We start from the raw sequence: 24,071 nt of genomic DNA, 5'->3' as shown, positions 1-24,071 counted from the left end.
ATGCTCTTTACATACCAGCTTGCTAGGGTTAAGATCTGGCAATTGTGGCAGCCAGTCCATCAAAGACAACATTTTGGCTTTGTTTCCTCACACAATTTTGTATAGCTTAGATGTTATGTAATTTGCACTAAACAGCATATTATAAAGTAAGAGTTCAGTTATATTAGCCCTTTACCACTATATTTTGTTCATCATGCTTGACAAAGTATCAAACACTCCACCATCCTTTGATTAGCTCTACATCTGACATAATGTTGGCTCAAGTATCAAACATGGAAGTGGAAGCAAGGATAATTATAGACAGATGAGTCTAAGGTCTGTTTTGTCAATTTTACAAGGTCTGTTATTTCCTTCAAAGGTTTTCATTTGACAATTTTCAATGTGGCTTTGCTCTGAAACTCTGCTTCAAACGATGCATGATCATTTCATTGAATAACCTAACTTTTGCAAACAGGCCAATATATTTGAGAAAGCCATTTCATTTTGGCTTTTTTTTTTTTTGGGGAAAGCCACAACTGTGCAACCAAAAGAATAAACTTGTTTTTGGAACAGAACAATGAGTTTCAATGGTATTTTTGTGTAATGTTAATGTTTAAATAGGTAAGTTCACCATTTGGTCAACGAAAGTGGCTGTTGAAAAGAGGCACTACAAATTAGTTAATAAGCAATAGCCATCTGCAATATTTCTGTATTGACTATATTTTTTAAATCAATTTAATGGAATCTTGTGTTAAAAAGTTAGACACTTTAAAAAAAAAAAAACGAAGTTTTGTGATTCTAAAATTTTAGAACACTAATGTACAGTGAAAATGTACACATCTGTTATCAAAACAGCAGATTTTACTATTCATTTCTATACTATCACATGGCTCATACAAATAACTAGCGTACTCTGAACAGTGCTTTGGTGAACAAGATTTTTTTTTTTTTAATAAACATCACCCAGTGGTTCAAATTACATCAATAAATTTTACAATTAAAAAAGCGTAATTTCAAAGAAAAGGAGTAACCAGAGACAATTTACAATGTCATAAAATGTATTTGGCATTTTTTAACAAGTGCATACAAATACAGCTAAAAGCATATCTGTTTTTCCAAGTGCTCTAAAAAGCATCTCAAGTCACAGCCTACACTGAACAGTAACTGTCACTGTATAAGAACAAACACTTGCAAATATAACATTAAGAATACCTTTCTGATCAGTACATACCTTTGTTTTCAAGAAAGGAAAAAAAAAAAAAAAAAAAAGAAACCACAATGTATTCTGAAATTAAGAAGTATACAGCGATGTTTAAGCAGTCTATACGTTGTGTGTGTAAATATATATTTTCTACATATCACACACACACAAACACACTGTAAGAGGTTTAGTAAGATTATGGTGGCTATAAAGCAAAAATAAAAAAAATAAAAAAATTGTACAGTCAAGAGTCCCTCTCCTTTTTCACTTTGACATCCCCAGCAAGAATTGTTGCAATTTCTCCCTGCATGAATGCCCATGGTACATTTGATCCCACCAGGGGACATTTTTCCCCACTTGGACAATACACTTCACCTGACGATCCTTGTTGTTTAATACTTTGCCTTGAACATGGAAAGCAAAATTTGTGTGAAGGTACTGAAGGGCACTGCACAAAATGTGTGTCCTCGAGACGCTCATGGCATAGAGTGCAACACAGTGGTATACTGTTCGGTATGGAAGAATCAGGAATGCTTTGGGGGTGCACTTGTTCCATTCCTGTATGGGAAGATGTACCACCACCAGGAAGTTGGCTTGGAACTTCCCTTGGAGCCATTCTTCTTTGGTTCATAGAGGAAGGTGAAGGTGGACTGGTGCTGTTTCTCCTAGTTGTAGAATGAACCTGGTTGGCATCTTTAGAGGCATGGCTGCCACCAGCATTATCAGCCACCAATATTAAGGCAGCCATTGGAGACTGGCCATTTTGTGCAGCTTCAGGTGGTGTGGTGCGGTTGGAATGAGGAGAAACCGTTGCAGGTGGGGATATGAATGAAGAACTTGTCATTGTAGATATCTTAAGACTATCTGCTGCTGGCAACCATGACTGTCCTTCACCATTACTTTTAACAGAACTCCCTTCTTCAGGCTCCGGAGAGGTCTTTCGCTTCCGAGCTGCACGGGCACCTGTGGGGGAAAAAAAAAGCAATTAGAATGGAACTACTACACTTGAAATGGTTTAACTCATTTGGTATACACATTCATAGCGACAGTCAAAATGTAAATTTCAGGAGTCAATCAAGCATTTTCTTTTTTAAGCCACAAGTGGTTTCAAAAGAATAAACTGTTCTGCAGTTCAGTTTACAGAGATGTGACAAACCATTTACCATTAACCACTGACAGGGGTGCTCGTAATGGTCAGCTTTTATGTATTCATGGAAAAAACTTTATCATAAAAAAGGAAAAAACAATTTTATTGTAATGGCTTATAAAGTGTGAGCTGACAATGCTGATGTGTGCTGTTCTCCTTTCAGAGTGGAGGCACTAATACAGGAGGTGGGTTACTAGCCAGATCACTAGGTGAAAACAGGAAAAAAGCCCTAAAGGAGAAAATTAATGCGCACAGTATATTTATTGATTGGTAAGCTGAAATCTATTAACATTTTTTGTTATGGTGGAAAACCGCTTTAACTGTTATCCATGCACAGAGGTTGTGTTTACAGAGATCATACGTGCAGGAACAGCAGCGATGTTTCAAAGTCTAAACATGATCTGCAGAACTGGATACAATAAGAGAGGGAGGAAGTTTTACAATGAATGAAGGTAACAGAAACCAAAATATTCCACTTCACACAGTGCTAAGTAGCAGTACAGATGTACAGTATTTGCAGGCTTATGATGCTGAGGAGGTATGGTAAGAAATTGAGAAGTGGCTAAAGTTCTGAAATGTAACTAAGTATGCAAATGATTAAAGATGGAAATGGGATATATTGAAACATAACAAGACCATCTGTCATTTTCAATAAAGGTCCTAACGTATACTTATAAATTTGAATATTAAAGTGTCAAATTGCCTGAATGTGCTCCTGTTTCACGGTTTTAGAAGTATGATATGCATTTTTCCTCAGGCCAACATTTATCTAAACCAAAGCATAAAAAAAGTTTCATATATTACAGATCACCTGGTGATCCTACCAGTAAACACTTCCTGCCCAAGGGTGAACAATGCTAACTCACGATACTTTTACAGGATGGTTATCCAAGGAAAAGGCCCTCCCCAAATACCAAAAAGAGGAGGAGAACAAAGAAAGCAAAAAAATCTAATAGGAACTGAAAGGGGATTGGGGGGGGGGGGGAGGAAAGGACTTTACTCGAGTGGTTAAAGAATAATCAGCAAAAGTGAATTTGATTGGTTAAAGAATAACTAGCAAAAGTGTGCTCAACAGTTGAAATAGTGTAAATATAAACACAAAAAAACTACACTTAGGCCTCCTGCACATTTGTATGGGACCAACTATGATTTCCTGTGGGAGACTTAGGAGTGCATGGTGATTATTGCTTGTGGCTATAGCACCTAGCACATGAAAAATTCAACATGCTGGCTGTACCAAAGTCATAGAATAATCGAATTGGGTACAATCAGCCTGCTCAAAGATGGTTCGAATCTCAGTCTGTTCCTGATGAGCCAGCAGAGATTCGAACCATCTATAGTGAGCTTAAGTGAGAATTTCCTGAGACCAGCAGCAGGTGGGAGTCTCCAGCAGCAAATTATTATTAGCCCCATACACAAATTGACTAAAGAAACCATAAAACTGGAATTCACCTTTCAAGGCTTCAAAGAGTATTTAAACCTAACATTTCATATTCCTCATATGTGCCTGTTGTACCATGTACTTGTGTTAAAGTATCCTGTTTTTGTATTGCTGCATTTCCAGGCTCTCCCGTCCTACTGGGGAGCCTGGACTGAAGCTGGCAATTCTGCGGGCTTAGCATTGAGCTGAATGGGGACTGGATCTTCCCTGATCATTTCTATGGTATAAGAAACCGGAAGCAACAAGTATTTTGTCACTTACGGTTTCTCCAGAATTTTTGACTTGGGAAAGCATCTGATCAAACGGATCTTTGATCCAATGCTTTTACAGGGCATAGGAGACCCCCAGATCTCTCAGTAAAGAGCACCTGTCACTGCCCATGGCATCACAAGGGATGTTGTTCCCCCTTGTGATAGCAATAAAAATTTGTTAAAAAAAAAAATAAAAAAAGAGCCCCTGTGCAAAGACCAATACATACATACATACATACAGTGGGGAAATGATTTGATCCCCTGCAGATTTTGTAAGTTTGTCCACTTAAAGAAATGAAGGCTCTATAATTTTTATCATAGGTGTATTTTAAATGCTAAAGACAAAATATCAACCAAAAATCCAGAAAAAAAAAAACCCGATACAAATGTTATAAATCGAGTTGCAATTCAGTGAGTAAAATAAGTATTTGATCCCCTACCAACCAACAATAATTCTTGCTCCCACAGACAGAACTAATATGTGTACCGCATGAGCACATAGCCAGTCAATTTAAGAAGGTGCCCCAAACGATAACTCATTATGCGTATAAAAGACACCTGTCCACAAACTCCTTTCTTGCGCACCACCATGGGCAAGACCAAAGAGCTGTCAAAGCACATCAGGGACAACATTGTAGACCTGCACAAAGCTGGAAGGGGCTACAAGACCATCAGCAAGACGCTTGGTGAGAAGAGACAACTGATGGAGCGATTATACACAAATAGAAGAAATAGATAATAACCATCAATCGCCCTCGGTCTGGAGCTCCATACAAGATTTCACCTCATGTGGTAAGAACGATCAAGAGAAAAGTGAGGGATCAACCCAGAACTACATGGGAGGAGCTTGTGAATGATCTCAAGGCAGTTGGGACCACAGTCAAACAAACCATTGGTAACACAAGACACCACTATGGATTGAAGTCCTATAGCGCCCGCAAGGTCCCCCTCCTCAAGAAGGCATGTGTACATGCCCATCTGAAGTTAGCCAATGAACATCTAAATGATTCACAGAAGGATTGGGATATAGTGCTGTGGTCAGACAAGACCAAAATTGAGCTCCTTGGCATTAACTTGACACGCCGTGTTTGGAGGAAGAAAATTGCCGACTATGATCCTAACAACACCATCCCTACAGTCAAGCACAAAAGTGGAAACAGTCTTTGGGGCTGTTTCTCTGCTAAAAAGGTACAGGCTGACTTTGCCACATTTAGAGGCCTATGGACAGGGCCATGTATTGTAAAATCTTGGACGAGAATCTGCTTTAGAACACCGAAGATGGGTCATGGATGGGTCTTCAAGCACGACAATGACCCAAAACATATCGTCAAGGCAAGAAATGAGTGGCTCTAAAATAAGCAATTGTACAACAACCACCTCCCAAATAATTATTTACTCCCTTTTTTTGAGAAGGGAAACGAACGTGTAGGAGTTCCTGGACGCTGTTCCGGATGGTTGTGAGGTTCCTTCCACTGCTTTAGAGCGATTTTACTATTATATAAATGTGAGCAGTTTGTGAATAAAGTATATATTGTTAATTAGCCTGGCGGTATTATACTATGTTGGTCTATTTGCTTTCTTGGAGACATTGAGAGCAGAGTACCTGAGGATTCTAGAGGGTGTCGTGGTATCAGGATATACCTTTGATCCACAGGAGATCTGGCCCGTACAGTTCCTGGAGTGAGATAGGCATATGTTATGTGGATGGTTGGTAAGGGTACCCTGACTTAAATAGAAGTGTACACCGTTTCGAGGTGTTTTGTGGATTTTGCTGTGGCACAAAGGAAATGTTATATATTTATTTTCACTGATCATTCACAGTTTTTCACTTTTTTTTTTTTCACAGATTTTTCACTTGGTTCACTAAGTCACTATATGATTTATATATAATCTATAGAAAGTGTATTGATTTATATAAAAAAAAAAGGGTAATGCACTATATAAATTTTCTTTTTTTGAGGTGGATGCGTTGAAAGAAGTGCTGTTCATCTTTTTGGAGTGGACCATTATTTTTGTTTGTAGTGGACATTGATTATATATTTGTTTGGTGATAATTACTTTTTTTGTGATAATGACTTTGAGGGATTTTTTTTTTTTTGATTAAATTTTGGATATTAGGTTTTTAACACTTTATTCACTATTCTAAAATAAGCACATTAAGGTCATGGAGTGGCCTAGCAGTCTCCAGACCTTAACCCTTTAAAAAAATTCACATAGGGAGCTGAAGCTTCGAGCTCTCAAGCGACAGCCAAGAAACCTTACGGATTCAGAGAAGATTTGTAAAGAGTGGACCAAAATCCCTCCTGAGATGTGTGCAAATCTGGTAACCAACTACAAGATATGTCTCTGTGCTTGCCAACAAGGGTTTCTCCCCCAAGTACTAAGTCATGTTTTGCTTGGGGATCAAATACTTAATTTTGCTAACTGAACTGCAACTCAATTTATAACATTTGTATCGTGTGTTTTTTCTGGACTTTTGGTTGATATTCTGTCTTTAACATTTAAAATACACCTAAGATAAAAATGCATAGAACCCTTCATTTCTTTGGAAGTGGGCAAACGTTCAGAATCTGCAGGGGATCAAATAATTATAGTCCCCACTGTAGATCACACACACCTATGTAAACAATGTTCGCACCACACATTAGGTATTGCTGGGAATGTTATAGCAAGAGCAATAATTCTAGTACCAGATCTTTAGTGCAACTATAAAATTGTGCACGCTTGTGGAACTGCAACAAACTACAGTAATTAAATAGCTCCGTAGGTGATGCTTTAAAAGCCTTTTACAGATTACCAGTTTAAAGCGCGACATGTTGGGCATCCATTAACTCGCCGTAACATCATCCTATATTTTAGTAAACAACTGGGAATTATATTGTGTTTTTGTGCATAAAAAATTCATTAGTATATTTTAAAAAAACTAAAAATAAACAAAAAAATTGCAAAACCCACTATTTTATTCTCTAGGCCCTCTGCTAAAACAAAAAAAACAAACTGATTTTTACATGTAGGGGAGAAGAGTCAGATTAGGCCTAGTCTTAAAAAGCAGTTTAACGGTTTGGGCTGTTTTTTCAAGGTATAGGTTCACATATTATTTTAATCCCAGGTCACCATCGTGAATAAAAATTGTGTCCTGGCTTACTTTCAGTTAGTGACCGTGCTATACCCAAAATGATGGCTACAGCGTGGTTGGGGACCAAGAACCCCACCCCACTGCATGCCCCCAGGGGCACGCTCGGTTGTCGCTTCCTTTGGACACAGCTCATCACAGATTGAGGTAAAGGGCCTACCACAGAGGTCCTTTACCATGTGATCACCTGTGTTCAATCACTGCTGATCACACTGTAAAACAGACTTATTGGTTATTGGCAGTCCTTTCCTCACACGCTGTTACACCATAAGGAAAGGAGAGCCTGTAACTGTCAATTCTGACAGCCACATTTATACTAATAATCAGGGCAATGCCCATCGGTACCCCCTCATCAGTGTACATCAGTGAAGAAAAATTACTTATTTGAAACATAAATTTATACTTGTGAGCTACTAAGTGGTATTTAAATAAATAAATTTAAATTGATACTAACAACTATAATAGTGTTGCGGCAACACTAATACACATACCCATAAAAAACTGCAAAATTGATTAATGATAAATTTGATATGTGTCGCGCTCCACCTACTAATTTTATCCGTGAAAAAAAATTATTAATATACTTCCTACACCTATCGTGAAACATACTAAAAACTCATAAGATAATAAATAGATCAATCTAAAATTATAGAATTGTGATTAATAAACTACATATATGTACACCAATGTGCTGAATGATCAATAAATATAATAGTCAAAAAATGTGCCAAACACTAAAAATAACAATATTTATAAATGTGCAAAAAATTAAATGTGCAATTTGTGCAAAGAATAATAAAAATATAAAAATGTGCAATTTGTGCTAAGGATGAAATTTATATAAAAAAAAGTCCACTCTGTGATTCAAATCTTGCTGTGCAGAAACATTTACGCGCTCACCTCACTTATAGCCAAACCGTTAAGTAAGGCTAGAAATGCTTTTTTGTCCTCAATTGGACCAAATGGTATTTTTCATGCTGAAAAATAGTATATCAGGATGATGATGGATGGACTGTAATGACACCCTTCTCCCACTGGGGGTCTCCTGGCCTCACTGAGCCTCAGTGGATGGATAGGGTTTTCTCCCCTCGTCCTGCAGGGGTCTGTATACTGCCTCCACCTCTCCGTATATTAAGTTGTCATGTAAAGAAATACACAGTGCCTTATCCTTTATAGAATGCTTTATTAAAACTGCTAAAATGCGCACTCACATAATATAAAATTAGATAAAGCTTTGTATAAATTGTATGCCTCAGTGTGTGCTCAAGCACACTGTCTATACTCGCCGTGCTGTCGATCTGAATGGCGTTGTGACGTCACATACATACGCTTTATACAAAGTTTTATGTAATTTTAGATTATGTGAGTGCGCACTTTAGCAGTTTTAATAAAGCATTCTAGAAAAGGATAAGGCACTATGTATTTATTTCTTGAGTTACAGCTCAGTACAGTGCAGCACATTACAGATTGCCATCAGAGTGTACCCGTCAGCGCATCACAGCGTGCCCGTCACTGCACCGGTCAGCCCATCACCGTGTACCAGTCAGCAGCCCATCACCGTGTACCTGTCAGCGCATACAACTGTGCAGCCTGTCAGTGTACCTGTCATCAGAGTACCCATAACAGCCACCATCACTGCAGCCCATCAGTAGTGTACCCATTACAGTTGCCTGACATACTGCCAACATGTAAAAAAAAAAAATATTCTAGTGAGGAGGCTTTCCAAATCCTGAGCATGACGGACGAGAGCAGCGGGGAGCTCTCGCCGTCCGATTCAGATTTAGATTACGAGCCAAGAGAAAGCAGTGGATCGGTGACCGAATTGGAAGAGGAAGTAGTCCTCCTAAAAAAATAAGATGCTCTGAAGAGCAGGCAACAACGAGCAGTGCCAACATACCAGTGCCATTAAACACAAATTGTCAGGCAGAAAATGCCAACAGAGCTAGACCCCAGGATGACAGGCCCAGTACCAGCACTGGGATATCACGCCAGACCCCAAGAGTCAGGTCCCAAACTTTCCTCCCAAACTCTCTTGCAAACCCTTTGTGGCTGCCTTCCAACACAGGATCAGCTACAATCCACCCTTTCACCGCACAACCAGGAGTGCAGCTCAACACAGAAAATTTTTCCCCTATTGAGTTTTTAAATTAATTTTTCCCTGATAGTTTCCTTCAGTCAATTGTTGATCAAACCAACCTATTTGCCCAACAATTTATTGCAGCCAACCCCAATTTGTGTTATGCCCCGTCCATTCGAGTGGAGATGGCGATCACTAGATGAGCTTAGATTGTTTTTGGGCCTTACGGTCAACATGGGGCTTACAAAAAAAATGTAATACATTCATATTGGTCCACCCACCCCCTCCATCACATTCCCATATTTTCATCCGTAATGTCCAGGTCACGTTATGACACGATAAAGCGTTTCCTGCATTTTAATGATAATTTCCAGTGCCCTCCCCAAGATCAGCCAGGCTTTGACAAACTGTATACAATTTGCCCCCTAATTAATTCTTTCTAGAATATTTTCTGAAGTTTATGTCCCTGACCAAAACATCTGTGTGGACGAATCTCTTGTACACTTTACTGGCCGGCTGGGAATAAAGCAATACATTCCCAGTAAAAGGGCCAGGTATGGACTGAAGATCAACAAGCTGTGTGAAAGTGTCACAGGTTATGTGCATGCCTTTCGCATGTATGAAGGCAAAGACTCCCACCTGCAGCCCCCTGGGTGCCCAACCTACATTGGCATAAGTGACATATTGTCTGGGACTTGGCCTTTCCACACTTCCAAAAGGGGTATCACATCTACCTAGACAATTATTATACAAGCCTGCCCCTTTTCCACCACCTGTACCTTGAAAAAACAATGGCCTGCGGTACCACCCGAACAAACAGGAAGGGCTTCCCACAAAGTTTAGTTAGCACGAGTCTACAAAGAGGAGAATCTGCAAGTCTTAGGAACGAGGAAGTGCTGGCCGTGAAGTGGAGGGATAGGAGAGATGTTTATGTCCTGTCCACTATCCATAATGACATCATGGTGGAAATTCATAGAAGACGAGGGGAAGTCCAAAAGCCAGAGTGTATCCACAATTATAATCTATTCATGGGGGGGTTGGATTTAAATGATCGCATGCTGCAGCCATACTTCCCAACAAGGAGTCCCTCTACTGGTACAAAAAAGCTGCAATATACTTTTTCCACATGGCCATTTATAATTCCTACATCATCTACAAAATCAACTGAAAGACCTAGCCACCTCTTCAAATTCACAGAAGATGTCATCACTGCCCTAATCTATCAGCAAGGATCTCCACCACAAACCATTTGCTCCGATTGTGTCAGCAGACTGCATGAACGCCATTTCCCTGAGAGAATTCCACCGTTAGAAACAGGAAGAAGACGTTGAAAAAAATGTGAGGTATGCAGCAGAAGGGAAATTAGGAGAGACACCAGTGTTTTTGTCCCCAATGTCCCTCCCAACCAGGCCTATGCTTCGGAGACTGCTTCAGACGTTATCACACTTTAGTAAGATATTAGTTCCCCATATTTTCAACAGTCTGCAATTTCCCCATTTTTGTTATCTGTGCTGATCTTTTGCCTACTGCCTTGATTTACCATGCCTCTGCCTTCCTCCTTAACGGACCCTGGCCTGTTTACCAACAATGCCTCTGCTTGCCGTCTGAATTGCTTCTAAACCAATTTCTGCCTTCCACCAAAACTGACCATGGCTTGTTTATCGACTATGCTACTGCCTGCCGTCTGGATTATCAACCACGTTTATGCCTTCTTCCTGGACTGACCTCGGCCTGTTAAATCGACAATGTTTTTGCCTACTGCTTGGATTGATCTTTTGCCCCGCTACTGCAGTAGTGGGATTCAAGATAACACAGGGGTCTCGTATATGTGAGGGGCTTCAGAATAAAGAAAAAAAACAGTTTATGGTTTTCTCTTGGTTTTGTTAGTCCCGGAATAGGGTCTGTTTGTCCGGAGGCTTCGAAGAGATTGGGTGGGACGAAGCCTCTACCCCTGTGCCCCGGTCCTACCTGACCAAGGCCCTAAGCCTGATGTTCCAGTCTGCTGCCTGGACCAATACTTTGGCTGTGCTGACCATATCTCCTCTTGCTACCTGTACTGACCCAAAACTTTCGGACCATGTTCCTGCCTGCTGCCTGGACCAATACTTTGGCTGTGCTAATCATATCTCTGCTTGCTGCCTGTACTGACCTAGGACTTTTTATGGACCATGTTCATGCCTGTTGCCTGGATCTCAGCCTGCTGCCTGTTCTGACCCTGGCTTGTTTATCTACCATATCCCTCTCTGCTGCCTGGTCGAATCCTGTTGCCTGCTTCCTGGTCCAATGCTCTCCTAAAACCATAGGTAATCTTTTGCTTATCCTTTCTTTAGCTGTGAAAAAGTCTCACATGTAGTATTGTCATGTTCAGGAGGAGTAGTAAAATGTATTTTCGAGTATAAAGAAATATCCTACAAATTGACAACTTTGTGTAAAAAAATCCTTTTTTTTCCCCCACATTTTCTAAAAACGTTTGGAAAAAAACATGTTCAAAAGACTCATTATGCCTGAGAGAATATACCTTGGGATGTTTGCTTTCCAAAATGGGGTCATTTTGTGGGTGTTTCCACTGTCCTGGTGCTCCAGGGCCTTCAAAACTGTGATAGGGAGTCGGGAAATTAGATGTGTAATTGATGCCCCTTTTATGCTCCTAGAATGCATGGAGGTGCTACTTGGATGTTGGGTCTCTGTATGTGCCAAGCTGCGGAAAAATCTCACATGTGGTATCGCCATACTCAGGAGTAGCAGAATGCATTTTAGGGCATAATTCTTGGTATGTACATGCTGTGTGTTAGAAATATCTTATAAATTGACAACTTTGTGTGAAAAAAAAAGTTTTAATTTTTCTTTCCACATTTTCTAAAAACTTTTGGAAAAAAGATAACATGTTCAAAAGACTCATTATGCCTGATAAAATATACCGTGGGATGTTTGCTTTCCAAATGGGGTCATTTTGTGGGCGTTTCCACCATCCTGGCACTCCAGGGCCTTCAAAACTGTGATAGGTAGTCAGAAAATTAGATGTGTAATTTATGCCACTTCTATTCTCCTACAACATGTGACGGTACTACTTGGATGTTGGGTCTCAGTATGTGGCCAGGTTGTGGAAATGTCTCACACATGGTGTCACAATACTCAGGAAGTGTAGCAGAATGTGTTTTGGGGTGCAATTGCAAGTATGTCTATGCCAGGTGTGAGAAATAACTTGTTATTTTGACAATTATGTGTGAAAAAAATATAAAAATAATAATTTATTAATTTTCCAAAGAATTGTGGGAAAAAAAATTACAACGTCAAATAACTCACCATGTCTTTTACTAAATACTTTGGACTATTTTCCATTGGGCCATTTGTACTTTCCTAGCACGTTAGGGCCTCAAGAAATGAAATAGGCCATCAGTGCTTCATGTGTGATCAATTTGCAATGATTGGTGCCATAGCTTGTAGACTTTATAACTTTCACACAGACTAAATAATATACACAGATTTGTTTTTTTGTTTTTTTTACCAAAGTTATGTAGCAGTATAAATTTTTGCCTAAATTTATGAAGAAAAATTACTTATTTGCAGAATTTTATAATAGAAATAAAGAAAACCTTATTTTTTTTCAAAATGTTCGATCTTTTTTCGTTTATAGTGCAAAAAATAAAAAAACCCAGGGGTGATTAATTACCACCAAAAGAAAGCTCTATTTCTGAGAAAAAAATTATAAAAATGTCATATGGGTACAATGTTGCATGACCGCGCAATTGTCAAAGTGCGACAGCACTAAAAGCTGAAAATTGGCCTGGGCAGGAAGGTGTAAAATTGCCCGGTATTGAATTGGTTAAGGAGAAAAAAAAGCGTTTTTTAGCCTTACATAACGGTTTGGATATAAGTGAGGTGAGCGCATAAATTTTTCTGCACATCAAGATTTGAATCACAGAGTGGACTTTAATATAAATTTTATCCTTAGCACAAATTGCACATTTTTATATTTTTATGCTTTGTATAAATTGCACATTTAATAATTTTTTGCACATTTAATATTGTTATTTTGTCAGTTTGGCACATTTTTTTAATATTGTATTTATTGATCATTCAGCACATTGTGATTAAAAGACTACACATGTACACCAATTATATAATTTTAGATATATTAACAGATAAATCAGTTTTTAGTACGTTTCACGATAGGTGTAGGGAGTATATTAATAACAATTTATTTCACGGATAAAATTAGTAGGTGGAGCGCGACACATCAAATTTATCATTACTTATTTGCAACATTTTCTAACAAAGAAAAAAAAACTTTTTTCCAGAATTTTTGGTTTTTTTTTTTTTTTGTTTAGCAAAAAATAAAAACCCAGTGGTGATAAAATCCCACCAGAAAAAAAGGAGTCTCAAAAAATGAGAACATTTTCATTTGGGTACAGTGTTGCATGGCTGCGCAATTGTCAAAAGTGTGACAGCGCTGAAAGCTGGCCTGGGCAGGAAGGGTGTGAAAGTGTCCAGTAGGAAAGTTTTAACATCTAAAAAGGGGAAAAAAAAAAAAAAAAAAAAACCCTGATTACCCACAGCAGAGCTAAAGTTATTTTTTTTCCCCCTTCTTCACATACCGACACCTCCATGTATAAACCTGTGTTGTGCATCTGTAAAGATACACATCAAGGTTACATAAAAGAAGAGATTCTATCATTGAATAAAGCTTGGTGTGACACACACACACACACACACACACACACACACACACACACACACACACACACACACACACACACACACACACACACCTCTTCCTCCTAACTAAAGCTGGCTCCTAGATTCAGAGCAAATTTGTCAAGCCCTGCTTTAGCTAGTTTGTGCCAAGCTAGGTGCACTGTATAAACTCTGTAGTCTCAGCTACACAGTATACAGCCTTGTGTTCTAGCAGTAAGACTTCTCATCTCGCACCTGAACAAAATAATCTGACTAAACAGTGCTCAGCCAGCCATTCACAAGCAGCTTTATATTATGTGAATGAATACAAAGCCTCCCCTGATTGGGTGAGAATGAAACCACAACAACAACCACTTGCCTCAGCTAGAGGAAGCTTTGTATTCAGAGAACACAAAGCTGACTGAAAGGCTCAGCCCTACTATTTTGCTCAGGGTATGACAAGAAGTTTTTATCTCACAGCTACAAAAATGCAGTTTATACAGCACAACTGCTAGTGTAGAAAAATAATTTGGGGAAGCAAAACTGAAATTCAACTTTAAAATTTTCCTAATAATATATTGGATCCCTAATAGTTTAATATACCATATTTTTCGCTCCATAAGATGCACTTTTTTCCCCCCCAAAAAAAGGGGGGAAATGTCAGTGCGTCTTATGGAGGGAATGTAAAAGCGGCCGGTCCGGTATTTCTGCCGCCACCATGTCAGAATATCGGGCCGGCCACTCAGCTCTTCTCTCCTGCAGGACCTTACCTATTCCTCGCTCCAGCGCTGCAGTCTTCCCGCGGAGGCTTCTGTGACAGCCGGGTGCCCACTGCGCTTTGTGAATGGTCCGGCGACTTCTGGGACACATGACAGGTCCCAGAAGGCTCTGGGCCATTAAAGCGCAGAGCTTCTCGCGCATGCGCAATGGGCACCCAGCTGTCACAGAAGCCGCCGCGGGAAGAAGGAAGGAGAACTCCGCGGAAGTGGGAGCGGGTACCTGTCAGATTCAGTTACCCGTTCCCCCTCCCTCCCCAATGGTCCGCAGTCTCTGGTAATCTCCTTTACTGTCTGCAGTCCCTGCACTGTGTCCGCAGTCCCGGGGCATCCCCTGCACTGTGTCCGCAGTCCATTGGTTCAGAATTTTCTCTTTCCTTGTTTTTCTCCTCTAAAACCTAGGCGCGTCTTATGGTCAGGTGCGTCTTATGGACGGAAAAATACTGTAATCACCAACTTAAACCACAAATCACTCACATTTTCATTTCTAAATGAAAAGATACCTTCCCTGCTCTAATATTTCAAGTTTTAATGGATGTTTTACTATGATCATAAACAGAACACCACTATGCTTAATTCCTTCTGCTATATTCAGTAGTAAAATGGAGGTTAATGAAAAGGAACAACTGAGCACAGCATGCTAAACAGGGGACAGACCCTCTCAGAAGGGTCAGTTTCAGAAGAAACTTCAGCTAGGGATCATCATGCATCATAGTAATGTGCAGCAGTGTGGGCAGCAGAAAAAGTAAGCATACCTTTGTACATACAGCCAAGAAAGTTTAAGCGGCAGAGTAAATTTTTTTATTTTTTTTAATCAGAAGGCCAGCCATGACCTTTTATTAACCTCTTCACGCCGGCTGCACCCAAATGTGCGGTCTCCCGACGTCTGGGCCTAGACGCCGAGCGGCCGCACATTTGCGTTCATGTAACAAAAAACATATGTGCTGAGAGCGTGCTCCCTGCGCGCTCCCAGCACACGTGAGATACTCACGGAAAGGTCCCGGTCCGCTCTTTCAATCAGGACCTTTCCTGATCATGTGACCGGCCATGGCGTCACGGCGGCCACATGACACTAAGCCCCGCCCACGTCCCAACGCAGGAACTCCTCTTCACGCTGAGACGATCCGGCGTGAAGTGGTTAAGGCTCCATTCACACTTGAGCAATTGTAGCTTGAAGCTCAAAGATCCTAAAAAGCTCAAAAAAACTTAAAAATATATAAAATATTGTTCTCTATGGTACCTGTTAATTGTCAGTTATCAATCAAGCGTTTCACTTGGAAGAAAAGAAACTGGAATAGGAGAAAAAACGAAAAGGAGGAAAAAAAAAAAAAAAAAAAGGAATCAAAAACAAGAAATGTGAAGAGAAAAGAATGTGGAGGGTCCTGCAGGCCTGGATCCCAATCAAGATTTAAGGAGCACCCAAACCCAACGGAGATAGGATAGGGAATGTGTAGGTCCACCAAGGGTGCCATACTTTCAAAAATCATGTCATATCACGCGAGTCACATAAAATGCTGGCCATCTTTTCATGTAACATCAGAGTAATCAGGGTAGTCCTGACCTTGTGGAAAGGGACAGAGGGTGTCTTCCATACCTTTGCTATGACCTGTTTAGTGGCTATAAATAGGTACAGTTCTGTTCAAAATAAGTGTGTTGAAAAAAGTGAATAAAGCTCAAAATCCTTCTAATAGCTTTTATTTCCATACAGTGAATATTAGAATGTTCAAAAAAAAAAAAAAAAAATAGCAGTGTTTGTATTCTTCTTTACAAACGCAAACATTCACTATACAAACTGAAAAATGTTTGAAGATTGTGCTTTCCTTTGAATCACTTAATATTTAGTTGTACAGTCAGGTCCATAAATATTGGGACAGCGACAATTCTAACATTTTTGGCACTATCCACCACCACAATGGATTTGAAATGAAACGAACAAGATATGCTTTAACTGCAGACTGCCAGCTTTAATTTGAGGGTATTTACATCCAAATCAGGTGAACGTTGTAAGAATTACAACAGTTTGCATATGTGCCTCCCACTTGTTAAGGGACCAAAAGTAATGGGACAATTGGCTTCTCAGCTGTTCCATGGCCAGGTGTGTGTTATTCCCTCATTACCCCAATTACAATGAGCAGATAAAAGGTCCAGAGTTCATTTCAAGTGTGCTATTTGCATTTGGAATCTGTTGCTGTCAACTCTCAAGATCCAAAGAGCTGTCACTATCAGTGAAGCAAGCCATCATTAGGCTGAAAAAACAAACCCATCAGAGAGATAGCAAGAACATTAGGCGTGGCCAAAACAACTGTTTGGAACATTCTTAAAAAGAAGGAACGCACCGGTGAGCTCAGCAACACCAAAACACCCGGAAGACCACAGAAAACTGTGGTGGATGACCGAAGAATTCTTTCCCTGGTGAAGAAAACACCCTTCACAACAGTTGGCCAGATCAAGAACACTCTCCAGGAGGTAGGTGTATGTGTGTCAAAGTCAACAAATCAAGAGAAGAACACTTCACCAGAGTGAATACAGAGGGTTCACCACAAGATGTAAACCATTGGTGAGCCTCAAAAACAGGAAGGCCAGATTAGAGTTTGCCAAACGACATCTAAAAAAGCCTTCACGGTTCTGGAACAACATCCTATAGACAGATGAGACCAAGATCAAGTTGTACCAGAGTGATGGGAAGAGAAGAGTATGGAGAAGGAAAGGAACTGCTCACGATCCTAAGCATACCACCGCATCAGTGAAGCATGGTGGTGGTAGTGTCATGGCGTGAGCATGTATGGCTGCCAATGGAACTGGTTCTCTTGTATTTATTGATGTGACTGCTGACAAAAGCAGCAGGATGAATTCTGAAGTGTTTTGGGCAATATTATCTGCGCATATTCAGCCAAATGCTTCAGAACTCATTGGACGCCGCTTCACAGTGCGGCTGGACAATGACTCAAAGCATACTGCAAAAGCAACCAAAGAGTTTAAGGGAAAAAAGTGGAATGTAGAAGTCAATACACCTGACCTGAATCTGACTGAGCATGCATTTCACTTGCTGAAGACAAAACTGAAGGGAAAATGCCCCAAGAACAAGCAGGAACTGAAGACAGTTGCAGTAGAGGCCTGGCAGAGCATCACCAGGGATGAAACCCAGCATGTGGTGATGTCTATGCGTTCCAGACTTCAGGCTGTAATTGACTGCAAAGGATTTGCAACCAAGTATTAAAAAGTGAAAGTTTGATTTATGATTATTATTCTGTCCCATTACTTTTGGTCCCTTAACAAGTGGGAGACACATATGCAAACTGTTGTAATTCCTACACCGTTTACCCGATTTGGCTGTAAATACCCTCAAATTAAAGCTAACAGTCTGCAGTTAAAGCACATCTTGTTAGTTTCATTTCACCTCCATTGTGGTGGTGTATAGAGCCAAAAATGTTAGAATTGTGTCGATGTCCCAATATTTATGGACCTGACTGTATAACCACTGTTTATGAGAACTGCTGTACATCTGTGTTGCATGGAGTCGACCAACTTCTGGCACCTGTGAACAGGTATTCCAGCCCAGGATGATTGGACTACATTCCACAGTTCTTCTCCATTTCTTGGTTTTGCCTCAGAAAATGCATTTTTGATGTAACCCCACAAGTTTTCTATTGGATTAAGATCCGGGGATTGGGCTGGTCACTCCATAACGTCAATCTTGTTGGTCTGGAACCAAAAGATGTTGCACGTTTACTGGTGTGTTTGGGGTCGTTGTCTTGTTGGAACACTCATTTCAAAGGCCATTTCCTCTTCAAAATAAGGCAGCATGACCTCTTCAAGTATTCAAACTGATCCATGATATGCGATAAATAGGCCCAACATCGTAGTATGAGAAACATCCCCATATCATGATGCTTGCGCAACCATGCTTCGCTGTCTTGACAGCATACTGTGGCTTGAATTCCATGTTTGGGGGTCATCTGACAAACTGTCTCCGGCCACTAGACCCAAAAAGAACAACCTTACTTTCATCAGTCCACAAAATGTTGCACCATTTCTCTTTAGGCCAGTTAATGTGCTCTTTGGCAAATTGTAACCTCTTCAGCATGTCTTTTTTTCAACAGTGGGACTTTGTGGGGGCTTCTTGCAGATAGCTTGGCTTCACATAGGCGTCTTCTAATTGTAACAGTACCCACAGGTAACTTTAGACCTTCTTTGATCTTCCTGGAGCGGATTGTTGGCAGAGTCCTTGCCATTTTGGCTATTCTTCTATCCATTCGAATGGTAGTTTTTCGCTTTCTTCCACGTCTTTCAGGTTATGGTTGCCATTTTAAAGCATTTGCGATCATTGTAGCTGAGCAGCCTATCATTTTCTGCACTTCTTTAGATGTTTTCCCCTCTCCAATCAACATTTTAATCAAGGTACGCTGTTCTTCTGAACAATGTCTGGAACGACCCATTTTCCTCAGAATTTCAGAGAGAAATGCACTGTAACCAGCATGTACAACATTTGCTGCCTTCCTTCCTTAAATAAGGGCAATAATTGCCACCTGTTTTTCAAACAATGAATGACCTCACTAATAGAACGCCACACTGCTATTATTTTGAACATGCCCCTTCCAATTAGTGATTCAATTACACAGAATCAGCAGCATGCATGTCATGACTGTTGGATTTCTATTACTCTACTACACCTGCTAGTAAATTATTTGCCGTGTAGAAATATCATTTCTACCAAAAACAGTGATTGATCAGGTTAGCGATGTCTGACTGCGATTATTTTGAACACAACTGTAAGTGGCTAATTTTTGTTGGTGTGCAAATAATCCCAGAATCGGACAGTGTAACAGGGCTACTTTCGCATCTTTTGTAATGGGAATATGAAAGATTGAGTATAAAAAGGCCAAATGCTCTGGACCACACCCCTTGAGACATGGACATGACCACCAGGTATGGACTATGTCACCCCATTGTCCACAGCTGCGAAAACACCTGTCAGCAAAATCGGGATTTGCACTTGCAGTGCGGACGGGGACCCAATAGCAACGCAGGAGGTTTTTGTAGGCAGCCTCCATTGACACTTGAACGAGCAATGGGAGATAATTGACCACACTTTAATCCAGTCCGCTGGTTCCACAGAAGCTCCCAAGTCCCTCTCCCAGCTAGAAATATAAGAAAGATGAAGAAGCTACAGAATTCAATGAAGAGTATATAAGGGTAATAGTGCCAGAGGTAACCGGAGAAGTCCGACATAGGTATTCAAAGACTGCAGACCTATATGGGAACGTAGAATTGTGCCTTAGGGAAGATATCCAGTGGTGAAGCAGTATAATTCAGACATCAGAGCCTGGTATGTCTCCTGAATAAAAGGACCAAGAGGGAAACGTGCGTGAGGGAAAAAAAAAAGTCAGACCTGTGTGAAGCCATGCACTAACTACCATTGAAAGGAAGTCGAATGTTCGAAGCCTGGAGGAAGGAGGGGATTGATAAAGAACGGTAAAAGAGGTAAACGGGGGACATAAGGTGGCCAGAGAAACGAACGGAGTCCCAAACTTTCAGATTGAGGAGCATTAGAAGGCTTAGTGAGGAAGGACGAAATCTGTGCGGAAGCCACAGCAGTACCGTGACAGAGAGGGGCACAGTTAGGGAGTTCATCCTGGTATATATATCGTACCTGTACATTCCTGGTCATCAAGTGGGTAGGTTTAAGATAGATAGAAACTATTGTGAAAAAACCCCAACAAACTCATAAATACCTCAGGCTGTCTTCTTTCCAAAAAGAGGTCACTTGGGGGATATTTGTACTGTTCTGACCTTTTAAGGGCCTCAAGAAATGAGATTGGCTGTCAGTACATCACGATTGATCAATTTTGAAACAGAACTTTCGCACAAATTAATCACTTTCCCACCGCCGTATAGCAGAAATACTGCTACAGGGCTGCAGGGGTGTACAAAATCACGTATATATACACATGTGATTTTGCACCTCTGGGTACGAGGCGTGTGCACACACGCCCTACCTTTGCCGCTATTCACGGCCTGGGCTGTCAATCACCAGGTGCCGGCGAGTAATCACTGATGGGGGGGGGGGGGGAAAGAGAACTGTATATAAATACAGTTCTCTCACATCAGCTCCAGCACACTGCTTTGTATGGCTCTGCATAGCATTTGTAAACGCTATAACTTTTACGTAAACCAATTAATTTACACGTATTGTTTTTTTTTTTGTGAAAACGTGTAGCAGAATACATTTTGGCCTAAATTTATGCAGAAATTAGATTTTTAAATTTTTTTTTTTACTGAACATGTTTAACCACTTGCCCTCCTGAGGATTTATCCTCCCCCCCCCCCCCCCCTTCCTTCCTGACCAGGCCATTTTGTGCGTTACTTTAACTGGCAATTGCACAGTCATACAAGGCTGCACCCAAATTAAATTTACGTCCTTTTTTTCCCCACGAACTGAGCTTTCTTTCGGTGGTATTTGATAGCTTGTGTGTTTATTTTTTGCGCCATTACAAAAAAAAAAAAAAAAAAAAAAAGACCAACAATTTTGAGAAACAAAAACAATATTTTTGATTTGTTTTATATTAAACATATCCAGTAAAAAAATTTAGGAACATCATAGTTCATCATAAATTTAGGCCAAAATGTATTCTGCTGCATGTCTTTGCTAAAGAAAAAAAAAATAATTGGTTTACGTGACAGTTATAGCGTTTACAAAATGGTGGTATATATAAACTGGAATTTTTTTTTACTAGTAATGGTGGCGATCAGCGACTTATAGCGGGACAGTGGCAGACATTCTGACACTGGGGGGGGGGGGGAACTAAGTGTCACTGACATCCCCAGTGCACAGCCATCCAGAGCAGTGTGCCCAAGCTGACAGGGAGAACTGTTCTTAAAGAAAAAAAAAAAAAAAGTCCTCTTCCCGGTCAGAGATCTTCGGAAATTACCGGGTGCAATTAATTACCGGCTGGGACCTGGTGTTGATAGCCACAGCCGCGAATGGCGGCGCGGGAAAGAAAGCTCTATTCATGGGAAAAAAGGATGTAAATATTTGATTTGGGTGCAGTGTTGCATGGCCGCCGAATTGTCAATTAACGTAACAGTGTCGTAACGCAAAAAATGGCCTAGTCAGGAAGGGGGGGGGGGGGAGGTAAATCCTCTGGAGGGTAAGTGGTTAACATACACTTACTGGGATTTTTTTTTTTTTTTTTTTTTTTATTTATACACACCAAAAGACATGTAGCAAAATACATGTTGGCCTAAATTTATTAAGAAATGTCTCAAGAGCAGAAAATATTTTTCTCAAAATTGTCAGTAATTTTTTGCTTATATAAAAGATATAAAACCCAGTGGTTATCAAATACCACTAAAAGAGAGCTCCATTTGTATGGTAAAAAAATTATATAAAAATGTAATTTGCATACAGTGTTGCATTACCATGAAATGAAAGCAGTGCAGTGCAAAAATGGCCTGGTCATGAAAACGGTAAAACCTTCTGAGGCAAAGTGGAGCTCCAGGCTCCCCCCAAAAAATTTAAAGTCAGCAGCAACAAACACTGCGGGGAAAGGGGGCTCCCCCCAACTTCCAGCTCAGATCGCAGTGGCAAACCTCACTGGAAGTGGGAGCGGGTATCTGTCCCCCCTTCCCCCAAAAAAGTGCCAAATGTGGCAGTGGAGGGGGCAGAAGGGAGGATGCAAATACGTGGAACTTCTACTTTTAGGTGAAGTTCTGCTTTAAAGGTATGTTTCATATCTATGTGTTTAGCAGAAATGCACTGCATGGGTTTCCAATGGGTCATAGTTCAAATCTGTGCGTTTTTTGGAAAGGGTCAGGGACTTTTTCCCACAGCAGATTGTGTTTTGCATGTAATGGACTTCCATGGATCCGCACCAAAAACAAGTTTTGCTATTATGATGCATTCTGCATTTTTTTTTTAAGCCAGAGTGAAAAGTCACCCTACATGCACAGAATTCTCATACTTTCCTATTAGCCAAAGAAAAAAATAAAATAATAAAAGACCCCGCAAAAATGTATTCAAATACGCACCAGGAAAATGCATCTGTTGCAACCTGCATAGATGTGAACCTAGACTAAGTGGTTAAATAGACCAGTAATTCAGCTATGAGATAGTGGGAATATGGATAACATTTCCCGCCCTCGGCGCGGCTGACTTTCAAGGGTAGCAGGGCTCCGCCCCCTCCCTCAGGTCCCAGGACGCTGGCTTCCCCTCACGGCCGTGGTGGCTGAAGCGGCTGTGGCATGGGCAAAATCAAGGCCTTCCGCCCATACTTAAGATGGCGGCAGAGCCTCTTCCTGTGCAAGCGCCAGAAGTGACGCTCGCGGGTCCCGCCGACGATCCCGGCCGTAACGGCATCTACCCGCGCCTCCTTGCCGGGATGTCGGCGTGGAGCGGAGCAAGGTAGGCTGTTCCTTACCTCACAGGGTAGTGGGCCCTCCCGGTAAGCCAGTGGAGCGGGCTCTCACCCCTGGAGAGCCCCGCTGGACCAAAAAGGAAGGTGCAGTCACCCCCAACCCCCGGAAGAGTGGGCTTTGCAGGGAACACTGGAGAAGCCACCCCACAAGGCCCCTGCCTTGCTCAACCTAGGGGGGGTAGCCCCATCCAGGCAGCCTCTGTACCCCTCCAGAAGACCATAAACAAAAAAACAACAAACGGGAGCAGTTCTTCCTGGTCCAGAGAAACCACTAGTACTCAGGGTCCCCCAGGGAGAGAGGCTACTTATAGGAAAAGAAGGTGGAATGGGTGTTTCCTGGGAGGAGCCTCTCATGTGAAGCTGTCCTGGAAGATGACTAGGGAATTTTTTTTAGCCCACAACAGGGCTAAAAGTGGTTGTAAATGTTTTTTTTTCCTTCCTAAAACAAATATGTTCTAATTACCAGCGCTTTGCAATGGCATGTCACAAAGCGGCCCTGAACTTCCTCTTCTGTTGTCCCACTTTGGCACTCTAGGCTCCTCTTCACCATGTGCCATGATAAGTAGCTGCTTCCTATGGTGGAGCACATGTGGGCTTGCTCTCCGAGCCCAAGCTGTGCGTAACCATAGATGCACAGCCTGGCTCGGCCCCTCAGCAGCAGGAGCCATTGGCTCCAATCCAATCTCACAGAGTCCAGCGAGGAAAGAAAGACCAGCACTGCACTAGATTGAGAGAAGGTTTGGGTAAGTAAGAGGGCGGCAATATGACAGTCATTTTTTACCCTAATGCACACTATGCATTAAGGTAAAACAATTTTACACCTTTAAAACCATTTTAAAAGCAGAGTGCATTTATTTGGCAGATCAACAGGTATTTCTTTGTACTTGCAGGATCTTAAAAAGGATAAAAACGCAGGGGGGGTGCTGAAGAAATGTACTGCATTTTTTGCCTTGCCATACCTTTAAAGAGGATTTTCAC

At 41.0% G+C, this 24,071-nt stretch overlaps 1 protein-coding gene across 2 annotated transcripts in view; it reads right to left on the bottom strand.

Annotated features, from left to right (window-relative positions):
• Positions 1-1,019: 1,019 nt before the first annotated feature.
• The window catches only part of IRF2BP2 (interferon regulatory factor 2 binding protein 2), a 50,666-nt gene continuing 27,614 nt past the window's right edge, over positions 1,020-24,071 (bottom strand). The window contains exon 2 of one of the 2 annotated variants that reach the window (XM_089668533.1): positions 1,020-2,143. In XM_089668533.1, the coding sequence (XP_089524659.1) occupies positions 1,425-2,143 (719 nt within the window). In that variant the 3' untranslated portion in view covers positions 1,020-1,424. The remainder of the gene's footprint in view (positions 2,144-24,071) is intronic. The other variant, XM_089668534.1, reaches the window with a different exon arrangement.

The sequence above is a fragment of the Staurois parvus genome, unplaced genomic scaffold (genome assembly GCF_062004578.1).
Source record: "Staurois parvus isolate SC_StPar_1 unplaced genomic scaffold, SC_StPar_1.0 ptg000059l, whole genome shotgun sequence".
Lineage (NCBI taxonomy): Eukaryota > Metazoa > Chordata > Amphibia > Anura > Ranidae > Staurois > Staurois parvus.
Note: the sequence above shows the minus strand (reverse complement) of the source record. Positions and strands in the feature narration are given on the sequence as shown.